This window comes from Oreochromis aureus, linkage group 1 (assembly GCF_013358895.1).
Source record: "Oreochromis aureus strain Israel breed Guangdong linkage group 1, ZZ_aureus, whole genome shotgun sequence".
Lineage (NCBI taxonomy): Eukaryota > Metazoa > Chordata > Actinopteri > Cichliformes > Cichlidae > Oreochromis > Oreochromis aureus.
The window spans coordinates 30095526-30113977 of NC_052942.1; the positions used below are offsets into that span (position 1 = coordinate 30095526).

The following is an 18452-nucleotide window of genomic DNA, read 5'->3' on the forward strand; positions in this document are numbered from 1 at the left end:
TGCAAAAGTGTCTATAAAGGCAGAGATGTCAGAATGTGAGTTTAATGGAAAACTGAGGTATCCTAAACCAGCATAATCATTTTTGGCTCCTAAAGTTGTGTAATTGCCGCCATTTAAATGTGAATATGTACCTAATAAAAACAAAGCAATTTCTAAAAGGGCATGCATACCAATCATAAGTTCTTTTTTAGAGTCTGATTCTTTATTTAGACTATATTCAGCTTAAGTAACTTAGAAACGACATTCTGTGGTATGTGTTTGTACCGTTCAGTGCTAATGCCCAAGCCCGAGCATCTGTGTCACGTCCACACTTGGAGCTGGAAAAATCTGAGCGGGGACTGCACATTGTGTTCTGAATGAAACCAGAGTCATGTAGTGAGGGGACAGAAAAGGAGAAAGCAGAGGAAATCCCCCGTGATATCTGCACTTTAAGCTGCTTCCCAACCCAAAAGGACGCCACAGCTGCCAGCAGCATGAAGAATGGGCCGATATGAAACTGCTGATCCCCCTGGCCACTGTTAGGAGACGGTGCCGAATAGCTGCGATGACAATGTGGATGTCTTCTGAACTCTGAGACTCAACTCAGTCACTGTATTTCCTGTAGCTGATGAAGTGGCCTTTACTCACTCATATGCCCCCTCAAAAAAACAGAAAACAAACGCTGCTACAAATTTCCCATAAATGAAAGTAAATATTTCAGGATTTTGCTCACAGACCTACAATTACATCTTTTTCTGTGGTCAAATCAACGTTGATCCTAACTTTTTTCTCATGCTCCTTTTTCCAAATCTGTTATTATATGTGTGTGTGTGTGTGTGTGTGTGTGTGTGTGTGTGTGTGTGTGTGTGTGTGTGTGTGTGTGTGTACACTCACATGCATTGGTCTGCCCTGGAGGTTGCAGCCTTGGCTCTGCTGCGCTCCACTGAGTCTGCCAGGAGATCTCATGGACGCCTCAGTGGAGCGGACTCTTAAAAACACTGCTTACCCAAGGAGATTTATTTAAAGTTACAGAGCAGTACAAAGTGTCTAAAACCTCTGAGAGAAACTGTGTGTGTGTGTGTGTGTGTGTGTGTGTGTGTGTGTGTGTGTGTGTGTGTGTGTGTGTGTGTGTGTGTGTGTGTGTGTGTGTGTGTGTGTGTGATTCATTGTATTTACACATGCGAGACTGTGTTGAAATGCTACGAAAACAAAACAAAAAAATGAAGCCAGTGATGTTTCAGTGTTATTTCTAAAAAGGTGTGTAAACCCTGTCATTTTAATGCAGTGTTTCTCCACAGCTCATTTGTCATAGTCCAAGCGTTTGTTCTCAAGCAACTGTAGTGTTTTTGTTTTTAATCATCTCCCACATTTTACCCCAGAGATAATCATCACATTGCATTGGCAGATTTCTTCTCTAACAGACTTTGACGTGTCGCCTGGTTTCAGTATGCGTTTTCCAACCTGTGTGCGGTATGGATCAGACACTATTGTGCACACATGAGTGTGACTTTTAGGGGGAAAAAAACGGTAAGAAGGTGCTAATAAAATTGCTCTGTTTGTTGTTTACAAAAATGAATTGCATTTTGGAAGAGCTAGACATGCTTGAGGAAAGAAATCTGTAAATAGCTCACGTTCCAGATCCAACTGGAATTTGCACCATTTTTGCCAGTTTAATATGGGGTGCTCAAAGGAGCGAGAGCCGATCATTGTTACTTCCAGTTTGAATTTTAATTGTTTTAATGACTTATCATGTAATGTAATGCAGAAACTACTTTGAGACGCTCCTTTATTTGCATAAGGGGTTGCCACAGCAGGTAGCAACAAATATTGTTATTTTAATGTATTTTTTTTTAACATCAGGTGCTCTTCCTGACCCAACCCCAAAGGGATTTTGTGTACTGTCATGTTTCCAATATCAGTCACTGAATGTTTGAGTTTAATGTAAGCTCTACAGTGAATAAATGAAATTCTAATTTGTGTTGTGGTGGTGGAACAAGATAAAGGAACCTTTTCCTCAAGATCACCATGTGGCAGTATGTTGGTTGTCCGTAGGTTCTACACAGAACCGCATCGTATCATGTGGCTGAGTACTGCTAAAAAGGAAAGGAGCCAGTTGAGGTGGTTCTGTGATCTGGTTAGGATGTCTCCTGGGCGCCTCCCTTTGGAGGTTTTAGCTTAGCCCCTGTCGCACAGAAGATAGAAGTCAAAATACACAAAGCAGCAATTTTCTGTGTGCTATTTTTAATGTTTTTATTTATCCTCCTCCCCCTCGCGGTGAACTTCACCGTTGTTCCCTTTCCTGTTGAAACCATGCTATCTGCATGTGTCTGCTGTGCTGGGCAGCCAGTGCACAATGTAGGTTTTTGGGGGGTGGGGGGGGTTTCACTTTTGCACACAAACCAAACAAATAAGCAAAAACTTGCTATAAATTGGCTGATTCAAGTGATAGTTCACTGACTCAACTTAAGCAACCTGTTCACTTTGACATTTGGCACATTCCCATACTATTAAGACAAAGAATTGGTTAGATTTTAATTTTTTTAAAGCCTCTTTTTAAAGGCCCCTGGTTGCATATTATTAACCCCACTGGAAATTTAAAAGAAGTATCAGTCTGCTTTTTGTCCATTTAACATCCTGTTGGGTAAAATTGTTGATGAAATAAAGTAAATACCCTTTGGTGGTATTATGCATTATTGTGCATGTTACTTAGTCTTATTTCTGTGGCATCCTGTTGTGAAAATAAAAACTTCACTGATTTATGTTGATTGCAGAAATCTTGACTTTGGATGGTCCCGTGTTCTTGGCTTAAATGCATCTGGCATCAGCTTGCCTGAAATTGTGCTGAGTAGATAATTGCTTTTCCCTACAATGAGTTGACAGTTTGAAATATGATAAAAGACGCTTAATCTCTTAGGAAAATGATAAGTTAAAGCAACTAGCTGGCAGTCAAATGAAACAATAAAACCATTCTTTTACTTCACGTGGTAATGCTGTCACACAATATTTACATAAGCTGTTTTAAGGACAAAATCAGCTGGCAGGAAAACCTGGAATACATGTTGCACATCATTATGTGGCAGCGTTTAACACGCTTATGCAACTTGGTCATTCATTTGACTTTGTTATTATTTGCATCTGCTAAAATAAAAATCTTTTCCTCTGTTTTCTCCACAGTACATCAAGATCCCAGCTCCCACTTCAGATTCTCCTTCTGCTCTCCGTGTCTTTTCCTTTTACTTGTCCAGCGACAGCAAAGACCAGCCACAAGCCAGCTTTGACTGCATCCATCAGTATGTGTCGAGGTATGAATCCGAAACTTATTTTCACAAGTCGAGTACTGTTATCGTCACTGAATCAAGTTCCAACTTTGAGCACCATGGAAGACTAATCAAAAATCCCTTTTTCCCCGTTACATTAATCAGCAAAGAATTTTGGCAAATATTTTCAGTTAAAAAAAAGAACTCTTTGTTAAAGCTTCAAACTTGGCTATTCTTCTCTGGATAAACGCAGCCAAAAGTTCTCGCTCAATATGCCTGACCGAATTTGCCAGAACACACACACACAACCCAGTGAACCACCTGCAGACTTAAAAAATGCTGCTAACATTTATGTTGGTTATTATCACTTATTAAGACCAAATAGATGTACACACAAACTTCATACCCACATACCAGCCAATCACACGGCAGCAGCTCAGTGCATTTAGCCATGTAAACTGAAGTTCAAACAGACCACCAGAATGAGGAAGAAAGCTGAGTTAAGCGCAACCATCTTTAGGGTTTACAGAGACTGGTCAGAAAAATAAAATATACAGAGAGTGGCAATTCTCTGGATGAAAATGCTTGTTGATGCCAGAGGTCAGAGGAGAATGATCAGACTGCTTTGGGTTAATAGGAAGGCAACAACTCAAATAATCAGTTATTACAACAAAAGTATGTAAAAAAGCTTCTCTGCAAGGACAACTTATCGAACCTTTAAACCCTCTTATCAGCTAAGAACAAGAAAGTGAAGCTACAGTTCACACAAGTTGGGCCAAACTAGAAAATAGAAGATTGCAAAAATGTTTAAACCAAGATCCATCTTGCATTGCATCAACAATTTAGGCTGGTTGGGTGAAGGCCAACCTCAGATTAAGTCTGGAAGGAGATTTGTTTTGCTGCATCCACATTTTCAGCCCCCTTCAGTCTGGTAACTGGTTGCCTGCGTACATGGCTTCTGGCATCCACGTATTGTCTGAAGGTTGCAGCCCAAAAATGTTCCAAATGCAGAAGAAAATACAAACAAAGAAGTACACCACTACCCACTTCCAGTGGGTCATAAATGGTTATGAAGAAGGATTGCGTATTGCTTGTGCATCATTTGTGGAGAATTTTGCAAAGTACTCTTTTGAGCTTCCAGATGTGTAAGTGGTCTGATCCTCTTGTAGTGGCTCATAACCTCAGAAGACACTGTCTCCCTATGCTTGCAAATCAGAAGAGACTGTTTGCTTGCATCTCACCGTACAGACCATGAAGCACTTGTAATTTCCTGTAAATTTCTGGGCCGAACCTCTCATTACTGAGACCCGCATTGCCTTATTTATGGAGTGGATATGCTTGGAAACTAAAGGTTATGCTCTGTTGCGGCTTCTTGGTGCCAGATGGCTAATTGTGGCCTGAACTTTAACTAGTTTTGATTTCAGCCAGTTACTGCAGCCAAGAGAAACAGCACATCAGCATGACAGCAATATCTTGCTCCCGTTGCCCCCTACATTTGTTTTGATATTTGGAGGACAGAGTGAAAGACTGGCCATCGGTCACTTATGTTATTGTATAGTGAAAATGTCTCAAATGAGCAGAAATTGCTGCTTTTTTAAATTTTGTTCTGTTTTTGTTTGTTTTTTGGATTTTGGCAGCTCTGTAAATCTCTGATTTATTTGCACCATTAATGGAGCCCAGGTTCATATTTTAACTTTTTACTTTTGGCCAAGATGATTCTTGTTTTGCAAGCATACCGACAGGAGCCAAGTTAATCCTGGCGGTTTTTCTACATGGTCTGTCCTGCTCTGAACCAAGATATATAGCCTTTCTCACATGTCACAGGCTGCAGAGCTAAATCTAGACAGTGACATAACATACAGCAACCACAGGTTTAGCCAGATTCCGCCGCAAAGCCACTTTCTGCTGCAAGGGTTCTCCGCTGGCATCCTGCTCTGAGATAACTTAAAGGATGTTTTTAAAAAGCAGCAGAATGCCGTGAAGTTCAACAGCTGGCTGTTTTTTATCTTGTAGTGACGGCCGCGAGCAGCTGGAAGGTCAGGGCAGCATCCAGGACAAGATCACTGTGTGTGCCACTGATGATTCCTACCAGATGACCCGCGAGAGGATGTCGCAGGTGGAGAAGGACAGTTGGAGCCGCTCCGCCATTGAGATCAAACCTGGAGCAACACATCCAAGTAAGATTAAGCACAAGGCTTCTGTGGCAGGAAAACCGAAATCGAAGATGATACATCTGCAGATTTTCATGTGGAAGGGCCAAATAGCTTTTTAGTTGGAGAGGGATCAGCAATTTGGATGTGGATACAAAAGAGGCCGTATAAAAACCAAAATAGAAATATAATAGCACCAATAAAAGTAAAAGGAATATTTGCCTTGAAAAATATTCCTTTATTTATTGCTTGAAGCTAAAAACCAGATACTTTCCTGTTTTTGATGTGCGATGAAACCACATGCGTAGGTCGTATTTTTGGTTATACCAAGACAAAAGCTAAGCCTTGTCTCCGATATTTAATGTTTGCCATTGTTCAAAGTCAGAAACTGTCTTTAAACTTTAATTTCAGGGAGTTTCGATTCACTGCCAGGCCCTTACCATTAATACAACTGAAAAGTATAGTTAATGGAGCCATGTCTCTAAAACAAAGATTATTGCAGAATGAGAGCTGTATCGGACGTGCAGGTTTTACTAATGATGACCTGAAAACTACCTTCTATTTTTTCCCCCCTGTTCTCTAACCTTTGCTGCGGTTATGCAAAACTTTTTCTTGGCTCTGTCCTGGACCCCCATGTCAGTGCTGAAGCTCCAGGGAAGCTGCAACTCTAGTTGGTTTAAACCAGATTAATACTGCATGGATTGTGTAACATCAGATCTTAAGGTGAACATGACAAAGCAGTATAAATTGTAACTCTTACAGAATCTATTAGAAAGAAATCCAAACCCTATCAAGCACGTATCTGGCACACCATAAATCCCCACACAATAATTATGACATAATTCTCCTTATTTTCATCATGATAAATGACTAATAGAAGTACATATGCATGAAGTTATCTGTTGGACTTACTTTTTCTTTTCCTGTATCTTTCCCCCACACTGACCTGCAAAGCGCAGATTAACCTGTAATGGGATTAGCACAGAGAGACGTGGCTTTCACTGCTCTAACATGCCCTATCTGTCTTCACTGGAGATACAAGCAATAATCAATGCCATCTTTACAACTAAGGACAAGTAGCTGCAAGCCTGAACATGTGATCTATAAAAAGTGAAATGGTAAAATGGCCTGTATTTGTATAGCGCTTTACACATTTAGTCATCCACACATTGGTGATGGCAAGCTACATTGTAGCCACAGCCACCCTGGGGCGCACTGACAGAGACGAGGCCCTCTGACCACCACCAGTAGGCAACGGGTGAAGTGTCTTGCCCAAGGACACAATGACCGAGACTGTCCAAGCCGGGGCTCGAACCGGCAACCTTCCGATTACAAGGCGAACTCCCAACTCTTGAGCCACAATCGCCCCAAAAGTGGGTTTCAGATGATATCTCGAATAATGTGTTCATCACTTTTTAAAAATCTGTTTATTTTGTCTCAGATCTCACTGCCTTAAGATTCTTTTAGACAGTAAGAATTTTATTTATAGCTCTAGTAACTGCTGGAGGTGGTCTACCAGTCTATTGGTATGCTTTTCTCCTTGTACCTCCCTGAGCCTTGTTCTGCTGGAGATCCCTTCCTGTAAAAAAGGAGTTCTTTCTTCCCATAGTCGCCAGCTTGCATAGGAGATTGTCTGATTGCTGGGGTTGTCTCTCTCTAACCGCAGGAATCCACCAGGCGTGGCTGTGTTACATTCTGACCCCAGTAAGACGGTGCTTGCAATTTCACAGGATGACCCACAAAGTATTTCAGAATAGTCCCAGAAGTGTATCCCTGCTTAAAATTGCACAGTTGTATTTTCTTTTCTTTTTCCCTTTTCCTTTTTTCTCTTTTCTTTTCTTTTTTCTTTTAATAAAATCTGAATTAAGCTGCACAGAGCAGGTATGGAGTAAAGACAGGAAGTCAGACAAAGGAGGATGATAGATAATCTGGCCAATTTTAAAAATAAAAGACCCCTGGCAGACTAAATTGTGATTCAAAGCCATACAAAGAACAGAACAAAACTGCACTGAGATCCGATCTCAAAGGCATGCACCTGGTGTTTTCCTTGTGCAATATTGTATGTAGATCGAATTCAATTACTACATCAACTGGAGGAAACTGTTGTTCTCAGAACTACATTTTTAGCTCCTAACACAGGTTATTTTACCAGCATAAGAGGACCTTTTGAGAGATGTAGGTGTACTGTGATTGCTATAGTAGCAATACAAATAGTAAAACATGAGACAAGTAACCAACAACTCTTAACTATAGCCATAAAAATGTAATAAAACATGCAAACACCAACACTAAAAGCCATTCTGTCTATAACTGGACTGCAAAATATAAAAAATTTTCCTGTAAGCACTTGTGAAACTGATTAGCGCAATCCACAATAAGGCAAAAAATATTGAGAAGACTCAGAGGCTAAAACAACAATACAAGAAAATCAAAGTTAATGTTGCATTCCTGGCCACTGGCTGCTTAATACAGTGATTCGGCTTTTCTATAAGCAATATGAATGCAAGCAGATGGAAAGAAAGGAGAGTATGAAGTTCAACGAGGAGCTCTTCAGGTAGTTCTCAAAAATGCTTGATGCGAAACAATCTTCTGTTTTGCCACCTGCAATAAAGATTTGAAATATCCTGCTTTTTATAAGCCCGCTCCTCGAGGCATACAAAGTATTTATAATTAGATGTTGATTTGATTAATTTAGTGTTATTGAAATACTTGAAAAAGAAGAATGTGTTATAAGATATGTTGCAATGCCATCTAATATACAGAGACTTAACATAATGTGTGTATCTTTTGAGGTAATGTCATCCAAGTTAATCCATCCTAAATCACAGGCACACTGATGCATCATCGTAGATCTTGTTCTTTTACTTTATGTTCAGGTAAATGTGTCAAGTACCAGAAGAGGCCAGGCCCACTCCCTGCCTCAGACACCAGCTTCTCCAAGTACTCTGTCAATAACCGGAGGAATGGCAGTATGGCGACCTCAATGCAGAAGCCCCTGAAGGATCGCATCCTCCACCTGCTGGCTCTCAAACCCTATAAGAAACCAGAGCTGCTGCTGTGGCTGGAAAGAGAAAGAGCAAGCCCCAAAGATAAGGCCGAGCTGGGTGCCATACTGGAGGAGGTACTTAGAAACACTGTTTGTAGACAAAATGTACAAAAACTGAAGCAATTGCATCCATACAGAGACCACAGAGTGTAAAAAAAGATGGATATAGCCACTGCAGTGTCATCATTTTGGTTTTCTGGATCCAAAAGGGGCTTTCTGGGTAAGAAAGCTGCACCCATTAACTCTATGGATGCACTGTTCAGACACAGATATAGTTTGTAGTACCATACTAGTATAATACAAGTTGACTCACCATAACTAAACTTGTATAATGCGTACCACACAAGAGGCCATACTGTTTGTTCATTAAAATGCTCTAAAAAGCTCCAACAGCAGGGTTTAGAGTTCCAGTTTGGTGATTTTAAACTGGTTTACTCATTTAGCAGCGACAAAGACAGCTGGTGGTTTCAATAACCAGTAAACAATGGCATGATGGCTACTTCCATCTTTTATATACAGTGTATGTTTTTTTACTCAAAGCCATTCATGACCTTGAAAATGCATAACTCCTACAGATTGTCCCAAAGGGGAAAATGAGTGTAGAGACAAACATTTTGTACATTATACTCCCTGAACATCCTTAAACACATCTAACTGTCATTATATAAAACTTTAAAAAACACGCCATGGGTTTGCACATTACACCAAGACAACAGTGATTTACATTTCCGGCCAAGCTAATGTGCTTCTGTTGGCTCTGTTTTTGCACTATATATGGCCAATGCCTGACATTCAACTAGTATCACATTGTGAAAATCAAGTATGTGTTTCCCTACTATATTTTACATAAAAAACAAAACAAAACAATACATTTTGACACTGTCAGAGTGTCTGATAGGTGCTTAAAAGCTCTGAACAACACAGATCTTTGGTAATGTGTGTGCTGACAGAGACCAGGACCGTTTGTGCTTTAATCAAAGCCGGGATCTAATTTTAAGAAGTTTCTTTTGCTTTCCTGTAAATATTTTTGAGTTATTCCTAAGTGATGTTTGTTTGTGTGTTTTGCAGGCCTTCTGCTTGTTGATGTCTGTACATGCATGTGGTTCTTGTCTCACTGCGTGAGAGTAATTAGGTCGCTGCTGTAATTGTGTCTTCAGAGATTGTTTGCTATTGGGCAGACTCCTCTGTCTGGAGGCTTCAGAAAGATAGATGTCTTTAAAGAATGTGAGGGGAAAAAATCTGGGACGCTCGGATGGAAACGGACCCGCTGAGAAAGTGTTGTTGCTTTTCAGGAATGTGGATGTTTCGGGTTTAGCACATAATGGATCCAGGTAGTGGCAGCTTTTGTGTTTTTAAGTTTCTGAGTAGTCCTTTTTTTTTTCTTTTTCTATCATTTCATATTTTATTATCCCAATAGAAACAAATTTGCGAGAAGCCCAACTTACTGACAAATTAGTAGGCGGACTATAAGACACGTTGATATCAGTTGCTATTACATATGTGAGGATATGTTAAAAATAAAAAAAGAGGTTTAGTATATTTTAAGGATTAAAAATTACCACAAAGAGCATTTTTAACCCTTTTGATGTTTTTGTTGTAATCTGTGGACTGGATTTGTATAAATCCAGTCGGCATTCATTGGCTAATGGCTTGTCAATCACAAGTCAATACCAGTTGACCACATCCTGGATTATACTCTTTTTTTTTTTTTTTTTGACAGCTAGAATGACTAAAATATGTAAAATGGACTTAATGTTTCATCCGATATGATTCGAAATGAGTGATTGAACCCATAAATCCACGAGGAAAGCATTTAGAGGTCAGCACTGAGATTCTGTATGACTGAAAGTGTTTTTGCAACCACAGCTATCATCATGAATCCAAGGTTAAGGCACTTATGACTTGGCTACTCTTCCGACCAAGAAACCACCCTCATCTTTTATTCCAATCAGCTGCATGATGCTTTCTGTCACTGCAGTGGGTGTGTTTGAATGGCAGAATCCTGTCGCCATAACAGATTGAAGGCAGCAGCTTTGTATTCTCTGCAAAAGGCTTAAAAGAAATAAAGGTGTTGGCTACTTTTCCTGAGAAAGGATGTTCCTCAATTTTACATGACTGATCAGATGAAAAGAAGTGTGTCTGAGAGATTTGTTGCACGAGAACATTAAAGGAGGCATGTGCCTGGTCAGAAAGGGCTCCAACCTTCCTAACAGTAACAGCCAGAGTCTGTATGACTGAGATTTTTAGCCAAAATACAATGACTTAAATTCTGTCTTAATTAAGAAGTAGAAATGTGTGCGTCATCCAGGAAAAAATAACCTCTTATTCCCTACTTTCTCACCACTTTCTGGCAAACAAATTTGATGACTAACTGTTGAACATATGGCAATATTTAACTGCTATTGAAGCAGATGCTTTCCTCGGGGGCTGGTGGAGACCAAAAACAGAGCTAAAAACAGTGAATGTCACATTAAAATTCACCGTTTGGCATGGAATAACTAATGAATAATATTTTTTCTAACTTTAATAGGAATTTGAATTAACATTGTGTGTTGTGTGATATTTCTTTAGGTGGCCAAATTGAACCCCAAAGACAGCAGCTACTCGCTGAGAGATGACTTCTACAGGCATGTGCAGAGAGACTGGCCAGGCTACAACGAGGAGGAGAAGCAGCTTGTCAGCCGGCTGCTGTCCAGGTGGGCTAGAGGCAGGGGGTCCCATATGGATGCAAGTTATGCGCTCCCATTAAACAGCTTGTTTCTGTGTAACGTGCTGTACGTAAATGTGCCCTTTCACTTTTATGCCTCATGTATTTTATTTATTAATTGCCCGGTGGTACTGGTGTTAGCTCATAAATAACAAGATGATGACTGAACATTGAAACTTCATTTTGCGCTTGTTATTCACCCCATTAGAAAAGTAAGGTCTCCTGCACATCTTCTTTCACTCCCACATGTTTCTGTATAGGTGCTAGTCAGCCCTCAGAGGCAGACCTTGTGTGTCCTTGCTAGACAGAGAATCTTTTCCACCTTTAAGCTCAGCCTTATTCGGGCTTCTGTAAACCAGCAAGACTAGATTTTTATGAAATCCCCAAAGGTGCTTTAGTTGTGTGTGATTGCTTTGTTCTCTCTTTCTGTTTGATAGGAAGTTGCAGCCACATATTGGCAACCAGTCGCGAAATCCTCAACCAAACCCATCAGTACTGAGGACGTCAGAGGATCAAAGCATAGCAAAAAATCCTGCAGTGGTAAATAGCTGTATTGTTCTCCATTAACCTTTCAGTATGTGTGAAAGTGGTTGATGTGGTTCTGAACGGATGTTCCTTTGTTACGTCAGTGTAAATGTGTGCCCTTTGCCCTCTAGTCTTTACCTTTGTCTGCTGGAATTAAAGTTTATTCATGAATTTTGTATGAAAATGTTTCAGAGATGTATTTCTTGTTTTTCCCTGTCTGTTTCCCTAGAAACGCCCTGTGCCTTTTGACTCACAGGAAAGACTAGCAGCTAAGAGACAAAAACTCACAGACCAGAGGTTACAACAGCAGCCAGCTGTAAACGGACTCTTAAACAATAAAGGAGGACATGATGATGCAACTCCTACCCTTAACCCAAGTTTCCACACAAAGACTGAGTTTCAAAGGACAGATAACCATACTGATAGCCAAAATGGTTTACCAGGGAGCCATAATTCCTTTCCTCTAATGCACAAACTATCTAGCACTTCTGACACGCCTGTTTCAGAGACCAGGGAGCAAGAACCCAAAGTAAGCAGCCTCCAGCCAACCCAGCGTGACTCCAACTGTGCTCAGCCACAGATCGCCAACAGCCAGCACAGAAAGAAGAAATCGAAAAAGCACAAGGAGCGCGAGAAGTTGAAAGACGACCATAGGACTGACTGGTTAAAGACGAATAATGAGCTCAAGAAGAATCCAGACAAACTTGACAGTAAGGCCTTTTTTCCCCTGTGTATTAAAAAAAAACCAAATCTAAAAAACATCTTGTAATGTTTTCCAGATCATTAAGTCATTGATTGTAGTTTTGCTTTTTCATCCAACATTCCCCCAAATTCCTGTCAGCTGGATTTAAATGCCCCTTCGTCATCGCCGCCTCTTGTGTTAAATTAAACTACTTCCAGTTTATTTTGACACTTTCGCTGTTTCGTCCATTTAAATCCAACTAGATAGTCATATTAGCAAAAGTTAAACAGGTCTACCTAATAAATGGGCAGGTGAGTGCATGTGAAGTCCCCCCTTGCAACCCAGTGCTGTATCAGCACAGTATTATCTCATGACTGTATGTGTTCCCTGAAGCTCCCCCTCTTGAGTCCTCAGTGTGTTATGTGGCTGACTGACTCAACAACAGCTTGGGTCTCTAAGCCTAGAGGTCTCCTGACACCCACAGGCTCTTAGCTAGTCTGAGCAGAGGCAGAGATGAACACACACACACACACACACACACACACACACTGTGGCTTTTAGCAAAACAAAAAACACATTGCTTAATATTTAGACAATGGCAAAGATCCACATGGATGACTGTACTGATTCGACTGCAGCTAATGATATTTTCTTTTTCTTACGTTCTTGCTCCAGATCCTGACATAACAAATACTGTGGTTTCTGAGGAGAAGCCAGATTATGTGCTGTAAGTCTGAACATGTTTTCAAGTTATCTTTCCATGACCTGCTAGAATCTTTTGCTTTTCTTTAAATGAAGTAGATGACAAGGATTTAAGAACAAACTGTGTAGGATGACATTGTAGGCTTGTGCTACCATCTCGTGGCAGAAAGAGGTACTACACAAGAAGTAAACGAAATTAGGGAAATAGGCAGTTTAGAAATTTGCATAAAAAATATTGTGATTGCATGATTGTATCTCTAGGAATGAATTCATATGGAAGAGTGTCTCTTGAAGGCTCAATGTTGCATAAGATTATTTATATCGTCTGTGGTGGTCCTTACATTATCACACACTATGTTTCTGTGTCTACTTATAGCACATACAGCCCCATAACGAATTTAGAGCAACGTGAGCGGTATCAGGAGGATTTCTGCGCCGAGTATGACGAGTACAAAGACCTCCATTCCCGGATTGCCACCATAACTCACATGTTTGTTCAGCTGGGCTCTAAAATCAAGAGCCTGTCCCCTGGTACTCAAGAATATAAGGTACATGACATATGCAGATATGACAGTGCTCAGTTTGAACTGTTATTCTCTATGTAGAAACTAATATGAACAACTTTGTGTTTTGTACCATTTAGACAATGGAAGACCAAATACTAGAAAAATACAACAAGTATCGCAAGGTAAGTAAGACACAATGAAATCGTTTTTCTTGTAGTTCACATATTTGAGATTTATTTCAGATTTATCGTCTATTGCGCCTCTTTTTTGTGCTCTTATAGTCTTAAATGTACATTTCAACGCTTTAATAGCTTGATTTTTTAAGCAATTAAATTCTGTGAAAGCTGGTTTTATTAAACAGCAAGTAGTTAACTTAAACTAAACAAAGACAATCTTTAAGATTGAGCCTCAATATGTTAGTAGTTGAGAAAGAAATTGTTTTATTTATTGTTTATTTTTTATTTATTTGAGAGAATGTGGCTTGTATGGTGTAGGCTGGCACTATTTTAAGAAGGTTTTTTGCAGTTGCTCTGTTTAGGATTTCCACCTGTCTACTATGTAAGTCCAAAATGCTTAAGGGCAATGGCTTTATGTAGGCGTGAACATAGAGGAAAACCATGTAAAACTCTTTTAATAATACACTTTTTTTTTGTCTCCACAGAAGTTCCCCGGTTACCGGGAAGAAAAGAAACGCTGCGAGTATCTCCACGAAAAACTTTCATATATCAAGCAGCTCATCATGGACTATGATGTCTCTAAGGCTTCCTCGTAGCAGATTTTCATATATGCATACACAACCAGTGTCAAACAAAGAGTTTTTATATGGTGAAAAGGTTTTATATGAAAACAGCAGACGCTATCACAGACCACAAATGATGCCGTGAGCATTGATGATTTTAAATCTATAGCAGATTTCTATTGTGGTCTTTTAGTTATGTAGTTATGACTTCTTGAAAGATATCTCATGGATTTAAGAAGTCAACGGGAGAGGCAAAGAGAGTCTTGGCACTAATGAGGTCTGTGAACCTCACTTTGCCAAGACAGATACATTTCCTAAAACCTTCTGTCAGCCAGACTCAGTGTCAGACATTTGAATTGAAATATATCAAAGGTAGAAGTGACTTTAACTCATTCCCTTTGTTGGAAAACTTGCCTCAGGCGGTTTTTCACTCTCTTTTTTTTAACTTTTAAAGATTTAAATAAGCAGCATAAAGAGACTGTACTGTTCAGGTTCTTATCAAAGCACCCTAATTTGTGATTAATGACAGAAGCTGTGCACTGCAAAAAAAAAAAAAGAGAGAAAATGAAATGATTTAAGTAATTTTTTCAGATTTATCCTTCATGTCTTATTATGCAAAGTGGGTGAGATTTTTTTCCCCCTCTTTTTCCACCTGCAGTGCTTCAGGCATTTATCTTAGAGGAAGGGAAGTTATAGAGTTCTGCATTATGTTTGTTCTGTACTGGAAATAAGTGGAATAATTGTCACCCTGTGGCAAAACACAAAAAGTCATATAAGATAATGACATTTTGCGATGCAGCCAGTAAGAGGTTCCTGCTGTTTAGCTGGAGTCAGCTGGTTTCGTACTTTTTATGAAGTATGCGATCTTCGCATTTCACACACTAAATTGATTGGGGCTCATTTTGAAAGCTGCTGAATCCAACGAGCAAAAATTTGTTCTCAATTACCTGGTTGAACATGTTAAGCGCTTCAGGTTCACATGAAGCTTACTGCAATAAGTCAATATGTGCCGTATTTATTAAGTATTTATTAAGTACACTCCCTTTCTTTTGCTAAACGGACCAAAATGCTCAGACGTCATTACTAAGCAAGCAGCAAGTCTAGTTTAAAGTATTTAAACCTACTGGAAAGAAGTGTCTTTGTCTCTTTTTACATAGAACTACTGATGTATTTATTTTGAAATGATTTTCCTCATTCCTGTGTCGCTGGTCTCCACAGATCGTGGTAGCCGGTCTTGGTAGATCTAAGTGTTTGTATCCAAGCAAGAGGGGAGAGGTTTTAGATGAAAGTATCATAACTTACTGTGTGTTTTGTCTCTGCAGCCCCAAAGGACTCTAAATATTAATATATTAATACTGCTACAGAAGGCCTCGGTAGCAGTGAATAGACACGTCACCTAACTCTCCGGCTATGTTTGAAACCATTCACTTGTACACTATAAAAGAGATTAAAAAAACAATGAGGCACATAGCAAACCTGTTACTTTAAACTTCAGTGCTGCTGTGCAAATTTTTTATATCACAATGGCAAAAACTACTTTATTTTTTTCATGAATTGGCACATTGATGTGGCAAGGATATTGGAAAGTTGTGTGGGATCAGTTATGATCCTGGAAATCTCTGCAAGGTTTTCAACATCATGGGGTTTGATTTATTGTAATTTTCCGCTTCTAAATACTACATTGTGGTGTTTTGTAGTGAGCCATGGCTCATACAGACAAAGCAACAAGGTTTACTGCAGCAGAAGCCTTGATGCAGTAAAAGCAGCTCAGTTAGATGAAAACAGTTAAATGAACAGAACAGTTTGCATTCATTTTAGTAGGCACACTTGTTCAACTCATTTTTAAAGATCAAATCAGCCAATCACATGGCAGCAACTCAATGCATTTAGGCATGTAGACAAGACGACCTGCTGAAGTTCAAACCAAGCATCAGAATGGGGAAGAAAGGTGATTAAGTGCCTTGAAGTTGGCGCGGTTGTTTGTGCTAGAATCCCAGCTGGTCTGTGCATTTCAGAAACTGCTGACCTGCTGGGATTTTTCCCACACCACCAACTCTATGGTTTACAGAGAATGGTCCAAGAAAGAGAAAATATCCAGTGAGCGGCTGTTCTCTGGGCGAAAATGCTTTGTTGATGTGACAGGAGAATAACCAGACTGATTCATGCTGACAGGAAGGCAGCAGTAACCACTTCTTAAAACTGAGGTGTGCTGTTTGAACATTGCAGCAGAATGCCACACTGGTTGGCACTCCTGTCAACTAAGAACAGAAAATTGAGGCTACAGTTTCGGCACACTCACCAAAATTGGGGGAAAAAAAGACGGAAAAAATGTTACTCAGTCTGATGAGTCATCATTTCAGCTGTTACACTCAGATGGTGGGGACAGAATTTGGCATTTTCTCGGCACACTTTGGCCCCTTAGCACACGAGCATCATTTAAATAATGATAAATGACCATGAGGATAAGGTGACCTGTCACGACATTCAAATGATCTCAAACTGGTTTTTGAACACGACAATGAGTTCACTATACTCAAGTGAGCTCCACAGCCACTACATTACAATTAAATAGAGCACCTTTGAGATACAGTGGATGAAGAAATCCACATTGTGAATGTGCAGCTGACGAATCTGCAGCAGCTGTGTGAAGCTCTCATGTCAATATGGACCAAAATCTCTGAGGAATGTTTTCAGCACCTTGTTGAATATGTGCTGTTCCGAAGGCAAACAGGGGTCCAAGCCCATGCTAGCCAGATATACCTAATGAAGCGCTGCGTAGGTATGATGAACATAAATGCAGTCATTAAATAAGTATTCCTGTGTAAACTGGATAATTACCCCACAAAGTCATTTTACTTGTGAGAAAAGTTCACCTTTATGAGGGTTGATGTTCATATTGTGTTGCTTTTTTTGCCTTATTAGAAAATAAAAGTAGTTAACTGAGGATGTTTTATAGTATACAGTGACTGGTTTCAAGAAGCTGCCACCATATTGGTAAAATGTGTGCATTTGCTAACTTACTATATGTTGTAGCATTTAGGTATTTTAAGCTTGGAGAGCTGAATTCTCAACTTTTAATCAGTGCCCATTCAGAGTGTATTTGTCCATTGTGGCTGCAGTTTTTGTACTGAATGTCATTGCACAGTCATTGACATAGAAGCCTTAAGAATACTTGTATAGTCTTCAAACTGCCAATATCAAGATGGTCATTATCCATACACACACTCATCTGTTATCTGCCTTATTACCACTGTTTGCTGTTTAAAACTGTTTAAATGATTGCCAACAGTGGCTTTCTGTATTCTTAATGTAATTTAACATTCTCTGTTTGCTGTGGTGACATTGCTTACTCATTTGTTGCATTTGTAATCCTTCTGGTACATTTTGCTTTATTCATCACTGAGGTAAATGTGCAGGCATTCGCCATTAAGAATAACACTTATATATTTCTAATGCTGCCGATATTCCTGTTGACACCCTGTTTTACTTTCTGAGCACACCGAGTAGTTTGATTTGAAATTTTGCCTTTTAGTGATTTCTGCCATATTTCAAGCACAAAAAGCCCAATCTTAAAAGTAACAATTGATGAACAAGTGGTAATTATGAAAAGATTTATAGAAAGAAAGGAATCGATGCATCAGATTATTGATGGAAAACCATAATTATTTTGGGATTGTTGTGATTAAGAGGGTATGATAATATTTGGGCGATTGAGCAGGATAAAAGTATCACTGATGATGGAGACGGCGAGAGGAGCGTATGCATTATGAACTGCATTTTACAGTTGTGTACTTTCTCTTCTTCTATTGTGCAAATTTCAAACAAATAAAACCATCAAAGAGATCTATAACCACAGACATTTTTCTTCGTGTAGTGCTCTTATTTTTTTTGTGCACACAGCAATCATGTTTTCTTTATGCACACAGGCACCCTCATTTACAGGTTTAAGTAGAAGCCAAGAAATTATTGAATAAGACATTTTATTATCTGTTTTATAAAGGGCTAAACAACAACGTTGTCAGGTTGTGATAAAAATACGTTTGCAGATTATTATCCTGCAGCAAGAGAGTTTTCCTTTATCAAAAATGTACCAACTGCAAACTTTAAAACTTAAAAATAAAGTGTCAAATGTAAAGGATGGGCTAAATCAATTGATCTT

General features: G+C 39.4%; 1 protein-coding gene across 1 annotated transcript in view; it reads left to right on the forward strand.

Annotated features, from left to right (window-relative positions):
• Positions 1–18148, forward strand: part of LOC116314708 (RNA polymerase II elongation factor ELL-like) — a 34166-nt gene extending 16018 nt beyond the window's left edge. Inside the window, exons 3-12 of the mRNA XM_031732813.2 lie at positions 3154–3281; positions 5250–5413; positions 8263–8507; positions 11004–11128; positions 11577–11679; positions 11894–12374; positions 13022–13073; positions 13425–13596; positions 13692–13736; positions 14216–18148. Of these exons, the coding sequence (XP_031588673.1) occupies positions 3154–3281; positions 5250–5413; positions 8263–8507; positions 11004–11128; positions 11577–11679; positions 11894–12374; positions 13022–13073; positions 13425–13596; positions 13692–13736; positions 14216–14326 (1626 nt within the window). The 3' untranslated portion in view covers positions 14327–18148. The remainder of the gene's footprint in view (positions 1–3153; positions 3282–5249; positions 5414–8262; positions 8508–11003; positions 11129–11576; positions 11680–11893; positions 12375–13021; positions 13074–13424; positions 13597–13691; positions 13737–14215) is intronic.
• The last annotated feature ends 304 nt before the right edge of the window (positions 18149–18452 follow it).